The sequence below is a fragment of the Terrapene carolina genome, unplaced genomic scaffold (assembly GCF_002925995.2).
Source record: "Terrapene carolina triunguis isolate 2854851 unplaced genomic scaffold, T_m_triunguis-2.0 Scaffold62, whole genome shotgun sequence".
Classification (NCBI taxonomy): domain Eukaryota; kingdom Metazoa; phylum Chordata; order Testudines; family Emydidae; genus Terrapene; species Terrapene triunguis.
The window spans coordinates 8,801,946-8,811,447 of NW_020664413.1; the positions used below are offsets into that span (position 1 = coordinate 8,801,946).

At 42.5% G+C, this 9,502-nt stretch overlaps 1 protein-coding gene across 2 annotated transcripts in view; it reads right to left on the minus strand.

Moving 5' to 3' along the window:
* Positions 1–232: 232 nt before the first annotated feature.
* The window catches only part of SEMA5B (semaphorin 5B), a 336,474-nt gene continuing 327,204 nt past the window's right edge, over positions 233–9,502 (minus strand). Inside the window, exons 23-24 of one of the 2 annotated variants that reach the window (XM_024205721.3) lie at positions 994–1,063; positions 449–520 (exon numbers count right to left, since the gene is read on the minus strand). In XM_024205721.3, the coding sequence (XP_024061489.2) occupies positions 513–520; positions 994–1,063 (78 nt within the window). In that variant the 3' untranslated portion in view covers positions 449–512. Of the gene's footprint in view, positions 521–993; positions 1,064–9,502 lie in introns of both variants that reach the window. The other variant, XM_024205720.3, reaches the window with a different exon arrangement.

Consider the following 9,502-nt stretch of genomic DNA (forward strand, 5'->3'; position numbering starts at 1 on the left):
TGTAGCATGGTGGAAACCTAGCACAGCATGCAATCAGCTCCTCGGCAATTCAGGCCTCAGAGAGAAATACTGATCATCCAGCCATGAATATTTGCAGCAGTAAGTGTCATCACCAGCCAAATATCCACAAAAGTCTATGCAGAATGGTCCATGGTCCATAAGCATTCTGTCAACTTAAGGAGATGTGCTGTTTAAAAGTAATACAGTTAACCAAAAAAAAAAAAAAAAAAAAAAAAAAAAAAAAAAAAGGCCCTACTTGTACAATATTTACATCTGGAGACCGGGCCAATATTTGGTCCATAAACTCAGTTTAAAAAACAATTCATATAGGAAGTGATCCAGTCCTTGGACAGTCTGTCCATCATCAGCTGTTGGTAAAGGTCCTTCCAGGGGAGGCCTCAGGCCTGTAGTCATATTTATTCAGTGTACTGGGATAATAGGTTGTAGTGTACACGTTGGTTTGCTGCAAGGGGTAGAAGTTGGTCCTCTCATCAGGTATTAAGTTGTTCTTGTTAAGCGTCTGTAAAAAGTAAAAAAAAATTACATAGACATATAAATGCTTTGTAAATGCTCTTTCCTATTTTCAGATCTTTCTCGCTCAGATTCCATCTCCATCCTGGGCCACTGGCACCTTCCCTCCATCTGGGAGGATAAGATGGGTGTGTACCATACATGGCTCTCTCTCTCTCTGTGGAGTCAGTCAGTGGGTGGACCCACAGCTCTTGCCATTTCTGTGTTGGTGGATCTGTGCTCAGCCATTACTAGAGCCAGAATCCAGAGTCTTCTGCAGAGACCCAGATTCTCCTAGTAGATGGCATGATGTCTGATCATCATTGTCACACAACCATGCTGGGCCTAAACAGGACTGAGTGGTGAACTGTACACTCAACCTATTCCCTTCCAAAGTGTTCTTTGTACAGCCACCAACTCCCTGTCATAGCAGTTACCAAAATGGCACTTCTTTTCTCTTTGGAAGAGCAGGTGCACATTTACCTGATCTCCATCTCCATTGGTAGATATCCAGGTTTGGACCCCCCGATATTAAGTGTGTCACTTCTGTCAGCTACAGTATAAGTAACAAGTCATGGTCACTTTTTGAAAAACTAAAATGACTCAAGAAATTCTACAACCAAGTAACAAGCGTTGTCAATAGCAGCAGAAAAATGAGAAATACAAAATGTATCTTTTACCACTAGAATTTAGAAAAGAGGCAGGGGCTTTTCTTCCCCCTTCTCTGCCTTATCATGGAATCACTTATATTCATGCCACCAGAAATTGTTTTCCCCCTCCCCTTTGTTGTAAAATCCACTGACATGCCAGATGTTTCCAGCTCAAAAGGATAAAGTCCTGTTTTGGAGGATGAGACTCCTCTCAGAAAATTTATCGTTTTCCTTGCTGTCGATGTCATTTCAGTCACACAATCCATTTCGCTTTTGAAGCATGCTCATGGCAGGCTTTTATTTTTAAATAACTGCATGCCTCAATCTCTCACGTGGGCCCCTTAATCTGCTGTTATGCTGCAACAAGGAATTCATCCCTTGTTCTGAAGCAACAAAAGATGTATGTTTCACTTACACCCTTAAAATAGGTGCACACTATTTCCAAAAAGGGTGCAGAGACCTGTGATTGGCTAGTTCAAGCTTCTTGCCATCTGGAGTGGAGAGTGTCACCCATTTGAAAGGCAGCATGGACTGGAGGACTGAATATAGGCTTTGGAGTCTGGAACTCCTGAGTTCTAATGCTGGCTCTCCTACTGACTAATTGTGTGACCTTGGGCAAATTACATCACCTGTTTCCATATGGGTTAATAATGCTTGCTAACCTACCTCCCAGAACTGATGTGATGATTAACTGGTCAATCCTCAACAAATGCTAAGGGCCCAATACTTCCATTCTCACTCAACGTGAGAAGTAGCTTACTCATGCATAGAGTCCTAGGTACTTCAGAGGGGGCTTCATGTGAGTAAAGCACTGCTCTCGGTGACTAAAGATAATAGCATCAGGCACTATATGCATGCCAAACATCACTATTTGAATGGGCAGAACTCCTACTATAGATGTGCAAATGCTAAATAATTTCCAACTGGCCAAAAAGGGGTGAGAATTCCTTCTGCCCTTAGAAATGAAAGTGTTATGCATCGCTCCCAATCAGCCAAAGAAATATCAAAATAATAAAGGGAGCAGTTTGTTGGTTAGAGCTCAGGGCTGGTGGTCAGGGAATTTGAGTTTAATTCTCTGGCTCTGCCACATTTTGTGTCTCCTTGGGAAATCTCTGAGATTTGGACTCCCCATCTGTAATATGAAGATAAAAATACTTACCCAGCTTGGTCAAAGAGTTGAGATCCCTGGGTAAAAGGCACATTATATGTGCAAAGTATTATTATTGGGGAGCTCTTCCAAAGCAAATGAACTTAGTTATTCAGGCATACTGTACATAAGGATTGTTATTTCCTAGCTAGTGTGATTTAGCTCCGTATACTTAACACATGCAGTTAAATACTACATGCCAGTGCCTTCCATGGAGGAGTACGGCGCGCCGTACCACTGGTGTCCTCATTCACCAAGTGAGCATAAAACATCACCAGATCTATTCGACTGCACAGTAGTAGCCCAAGTGTAAATTTTCAGAAGCATAAATGAGGGCAAGAGGAACACGTGAGTGAGGAAATCGCCTCCTACATGGTCAAGTCCTGAGATGATGCTCAGGGAAATCTCACGGGTTGCACAATGTGGGAAGGAGAGGGCTGTCAGCATATGGATGTGTGAGAGCAGGTGTTTCAGTTGGATGCTCTCAGGAGGTCACAGCAGCTGTGGACTAGCTGAGTCTCTCACTAAGGGTTAAGAGTAGAGATGAGTCTAGATCTAAACACCCCTGAAGCTTGATGACGATCAAATCCTGGTCGGGCCCACCTCTAGCTGAAAATGAAAAAAATCACAGCCCTCGATTCCTTGGGCTCTCAGCTGGAATGACTAAATTTCAGGATTTCCTGCAATGCTTTAAATCTAGTCACTGAAAGCAAGCGTTGCATTTAATTAACATTGGCATTTTCTCTCTCTTTTTTGCCTTTACTTTCCTATAACACTTAATGAGAAAACAACCCCACAACTGTTTCTTTGTTCTTTGATGGAGGGTTTCATATCTTTGGGCAATACCTTATGAAAATGCTTTAAGGGATTTATAATGCAATTAGCTTCACAGAATAAGGCTCTGGCGATATTAGGAAGGCAGAACGAGCCCTAAATCAGTATGATCAATGTACAGCGCCTTAATGTTTTCCAGCACAAACATATTGTTGGTCTTATTTTAATAAATGGTTAGGCTCCCAGGCACTAGAAACTGGTTGATATTTTTGCAAGAGGAGAAATTAGGCAGCAGCGAATTTTAGAAATCCACAAACCCAGACGGGGATTGCATTTAAATCTCTGTGGGTAGCCTCACTTGTATTATTAAAAGATTTAACCCTGGCTCCTTTCCTTTCTCCCTATGCAGGGATGAGAGACAGGTGACAAACTGTCCCTCTGAAGACTTTCCTTCAGGAGCGACATGGGTTGCGTCATCAAGGCAGGACATGGCTCAGACGCTGGACCTCTTCATCCCCAGTGTGCTGAACTCAATGGAGTTACACCCGGGGCACATTTGGCCCACTCTGAACAGATAAGGGTCTCCAGCAGGGTTTGTTGATGCTATTGCGTCTCCTCTAAAACTGCAGTAAGATGCCTTTTCCTCAGGGCAGCACTCCCCCTGGGCAATACACAGCTGTATCTGAGAACCTTCCTAAACATGGCTGGGAAAGGGGTTCAGGCTCTCTCACAGCCCCATCCTGCCCTGCCTCTGTAGCAGCACTCAGAATCTATGGTGATAAAAATGCCTGTAAGCTATATTTAGATAGAAGGATAGAAAATTGTTTCACTCACGAGCAAACAGGAACTCAAACCACATTGATCAAATATCTGCTACCTGCTTCCTCCATCCTCAAGATCAGCAGTATCAGCAAAGCCAAGTTATATTTGCCAGTCTATCCATCAGGAGCCTCCATCCAAGAACCTTTTAGCAGATGGCTTGCCAGCAATTTATGCTAATCTGACCAAAACCCATTACTCAAGGGCACACACCAGAATTTAAACGTCTTCCTCTAAAAGAGTTTTTATTGTATTATATTGGCATATGAATAAAACACAAGAAAGACTCTTCTGTCCTAGGAATATTAGTTTGTCACATAGGGACGTTTTCAGAAAAGTGAAGAAAGAGATCACTGTGAGATAGTATGTCAAAATGCTGCACTTATCTCAAACCATCACTGTCAGCAATTTTAAAAAAAAATATGTCCTGACAATGCTACTGGGGCTAGCAGAACACTGAATAGCCCAATGTTTACCGAAATGTATAAGCAATGTATAGTTGTCATTACAATAATTTTAAAAGCATAGGGCTACCAAAAATGCCTTCCATATATTGTCATAACCTCTGAAACTTATATATAATATACGTATGGATATATGTATGAATATGTACCATATGGATGGACTATTTTGTATGTGCATATGTGTGTGTGTATTATTTAACATACACACACATGCACAGACAGTTCCATCCCATCCAAGATAAAGTTCCAATAAAGCAAAGTGTAAATATTTTTAAACGTGACTGGCATCATGATATATTTGTTCACTAGATCTTTTTCATCATTTACTAGTGATATTTTTAGGCGAAGTAAAACATTCAGACTTTCTAATTACTAACCTCCTGTGCCATAAGCCTTACCCCCATGCCAAAAAATTGTGCCCTTAGTCCAGGTCATTAAATTATAATCCACTAGTGTATTGGATTAAAATCTGACACAACTATCAGCACATAATCACATTTAATAATACGCATATTACAGTACTAATCCAGTTTGATCTTGGATACAACTGTATATATGCCCTGTATGTACATTTGTTACTTATACATATAAATGTGTGCTAAAACTTTTCCAAATTTCAATTTTTTTACAAAAACTTTTCAATTTTTTCCCCATTTTTTTTACCAGCTCCAGTGAAAAGGGCAATTTTTTTTTAGTGTATTAGCTATAAATACACATTCCTCCCAAATATATGCCTCCAAAATCTAAGTCAGCACGAAAAAGTAACAGCGTTTCTAACACAGTGAAATAATACAGAAAGATTTCTGGTAAGCCTCATCTGGTGCCTGATTTTGCAGTAACTTCCACATTTGTCCAGTCCTCTCAGCACTTCAGACTCCTCTCCCTTTTTTGGAGCTCTCCTAGGATCTTGGGGGCAGATCTTCATTTGGTGTAAATTTGTCGTAACTGCATGAAAGCCAATGGCGCTATGACCATTGACACAAACAGCAAATCTGCCCCAACATCTTTCTGCCACTGGCAGATATTTGAGTCTTTCCCTTTTACATATGGCAGCTATTTTTAGTTAGGTGACCCCTTTAGAGCATCTCACTCATCATTTGTGATTAACCCCTACTCACATTTTAATCTTGTCCTGGATTAAGAGGTTTTATACCATGATGCATATCTTTCCAACTGTAGTTTCCCCCAAAAGATCCCTCTACAATGCGATGACTGCACTTCCACTCCTGCAGTTTTGTATATAATGTAAGATCTCTTTCTACCATTAAAAACACATTAGTCCTAAACTTCATGTTGGCTGGAAAGGAACACAAGAAGCCAGCCAGCCAGCCAATCAGTGCTGTAGCCTCTCCATACACTTTTAAGCTTTGACATGCATTGTGCAGTGGATTTAGGCAATAGCCCAGAACTGGGGTCTACATATCAAAGTGACTGGATTGCTTTATGGATAGACAGCATGAATTAGACTACTGCCCTCAGTCACAGTAGGAACCCACAATGCCCAAATTGGGACCATATGCAAGTAAAGCTTGATATCCTACTTCCACTGTAATCAAGGGCATGAATTCAATGGCACAACATTAGGCCTTTAAAGACTAAAATGAGTGGCTCCCATTTTCCCTGCTAGCAGTATCCAATATCCTGCAGTAACAGTGATCTGAGAGAGCAAGCTGGACACTCCTGTTTTCTGTGGGGAAAGAGGGAGGGAGAAGGGAATTATCTAATAAACTCAAAATGTCATTACATAATGGATAGAAATAAACAAACAATAGAGCATCCCAGATCCAACCTTTTGTCTTTTTTGTGTTCCTCGTGGGGCTCATGTTTTCCTCAGAGTAAAATCAGATTGGGTGAAATGCTTTTTCAATACAGATTGTTTATGTTTTATGGAGCTAGCCATGCCCTGCTCATGACAGGAAATTACTCGGTGTCATGGCAACATAAAATAGATAAGGATTACTGAAATGGACTCAGATTATGAACACTTCCCTGCAGAATGCACTTTTCTGGAGTGGTAGAAGGTGGTCATCTCAGCACTATGACTAGCCAGCAAATTGGTGAATAATTAGCACAACAATTACATTAAAAATAAACAAAGCACATGACTAAAATCAAACCTCTTGGCATTTACTAGCACTAACAAAACAAAGGATACACAGCCTACTCCCGCCCATCAACAGCCTGCTGCAACGGTATCATGCCTCTCACGCTATACATGATAGCCACTACTGAAAATACAGACAAATGCTGGAAAGGGCTTCGGAATCCCACAGATTAGCCACAAACTATAAAAAGATTCAGAGCCTCTGGCATCTCTTCTTTCAAGTCTTCCTTAGAAGCTCACCTCCTCTCGGATGGTGCAAAGACATTTAGATCTGCTAAACTTACGCCCTGTGGGTGAAATCCTACCCCCGCTGCAGTCGATGGCACAACTTCCATTGTGAACTAGGCACATACTTATGGCTAGACTTGTGTTTAAGTATCTTTCTGAATTGGGACCCAAGAGTCTGATCCAAAGGTGACTGAGGTCAATGGGAGTCTTTCCACTGCCATCAGCAGGTGTTGGATCTGACCCTAAGAAATTTGTCCACCTCACACTCGGCGTGATCTCAGACTCGCACGTATTTGTTGCTCTTCTCTGGATGATTATCAGCATTGGTTATTTGTTTCCTGTAGCACTCACAATGTGCTAGGCACTATACAGACACAAAGGAAGCCCCAAGCAACCTACACCCAAAAAATTCCCTCCTGTTTGTCAGTATGGAGATGTTTGGAGTGGGACACAAAATTCCAGCTGTAGTCTCAACAGTGCTGTGGAGATACAGACTATCTGCTCCCTGTTCTGTGATGTCTCTGCAGAATTCTTCTGTCCACCTAGCTATCGCCTATTGGGAAGGTGGACAGATGCAAGCACCCCTCCTGTCGGCATAGGTATATCTACACTGAAGCGCTACCGTGGTGCAGCTGCAGCGTTTCAAGTCTAGATAAGCCCTACATCAATGTAGCTACACTGGTGCAAACAACCCTAATGTGTATATACTGCAACAGTGCAACTTACCTGGGATGGTGTGAGCCCCACATCACTCCAGCACAGTGTATTTAGACTGGGAGTTACACAGATACAGTTACCCCAGCGCGCGTGCGCGTGCACACACACACACACAAGCACACACAAAAAAGCACAGTATAGACAAGGTCTAATTTGCCAACCAATACTTTCCTTAGGTCTCTGACAGCCTTCTTGCTTTTCAGGGATCTCCTATGAGGCTGGCAGACCAGGTGCCATCTCTTGCCAAGGCTTTAGACCTCAGCTGAGCACTGACAAATTTATTGCTGGAAACCAGTCAGTTTTCCCTGTGTATCCGCATGGCTAAGATGGGTACTGGACTTACCACAAAGTGTTTAGATTTTATGAAATGCTTAGAAATTGCTGCAGGCATTAATCTCACTTATCTCTATCACATGCTATGAGGTAGTATTTACGTTTTTGTTTTGTAACTGTAAAAAATGCTTGCTCTGAAATTGTGAACTCAGTCAGGAGGGATGTCTCCTGCCCATCAAGAAGTCCTATCAAAATGAAATGAACCATTGTGGAACATTACAATACAAAGACTTAGTTAACTGCCCCCTCACACTCATCAAGAGGCTACATGCAAAAGGGCTCATCACATCAGCTTGAATTCTGGAAGCAAGAAATAAAAACAGCTGACAAGAAAATGTGTCATCTCTTTTGCTGTTTGGACGCCCAAAGGGCTAGAGGCGGCTCCGAAACAGAAGCAGAGATCCCCTGGGTGAACCTGGGTTAGCCCTAAAAGACATTCAGAGCGGACAGATTACTACAACTCTGTCACCTTTTGAAACCACACACTCATTCATTTGCGTATATATGTTTGCCTACTTTAATTTTGTAATAATGCTCTCATTTTTTGGGTACTTAATAAACCCTTAAATAATTCACAATAGGATTGGCTACAAGCATTGTGTTTGGTGTGAGATCTAAGGTGCAAATTTACCCGGAGTAAGTATCTAGTCTCTTGGGGCTGAGAGTAACCCAAATCTTTTGTTAGCTTTGGTGCATAGCAACCATCTATCACTAAGTCGTTTGCCTGGGTGGCAAGACAGACTGGAATGCCCAAGGGGACTGTCCGTGACTCCACTGTAAGGCTGTTCTAGGGCTTCAGGAGTTCACATTTGTTACTGGGTTGGTGAAATCTAATTACAGAACATACACCCAGTTTGGGGTGTCTGCCCTGCTTTTTGACAATCTACCTTGAGGTTGGCACTCACGGTCGTGAGCCATTCCAGGCAGCGTGACACCTCCCTCCCACTACATAGCTGCCTTTTGAGTACCTTCCACATGATTGCCTTGGGTCCCCCCCATGCTAAATCTCACCTATTTCTTTCTACTACACCTATGAACTCTCCGGGTCCTTTCCCATGAGTTTTCTATCAAGGCTGGTGCTTGACACACCTCCCAGTTTAGGGTCTTCTGATAATTTCATTAACATGCTGTTTGCAATGAAGGTATCGAAGGAAACCAGGCTTCACATGGATCATAGAATCATAGAATATCAGGGTTGGAAGGGACCTCAGGAGGTCATCTAGTCCAACCCCCTGCTCAAAGCAGGACCAATCCCCAACTAAATCATCCCAGCCAGGGCTTTGTCAAGCCTGAACTTAAAAACCTCTAAGGAAGGAGATTCCACCACCTCCCTAGGTAACCCATTCCAGTGCTTCACCACCCTCCTAGTGAAAAAGCTTTTCCTAATATCCAACCTAAACCTCCCCCACTGCAACTTGAGACCATTACTCCTTGTTCTGTCATCAGGTACCACTGAGAACAGTCTAGATCCATCCTCTTTGGAACCCCCTTTCAGGTAGTTGAAAGCAGCTATCAGATCCCCCCTCATTCTTCTCTTCTGCAGACTAAACAATCCCAGTTCCCTCAGCCTCTCCTCATAAGTCATGTGCCCCACATGAGACCTCCCCACAATATGGGTAATTGCCATTAATCATTGCTGAGGCTATTTTTAGTAAAAGTCACAGACAGGTCACGGGCAAGAAACAAAAATCACGGCCCATGACCTGTCCATGACTTGTACCATAAATATTCCTGATTGAACCCGGGGGGGGGGGGG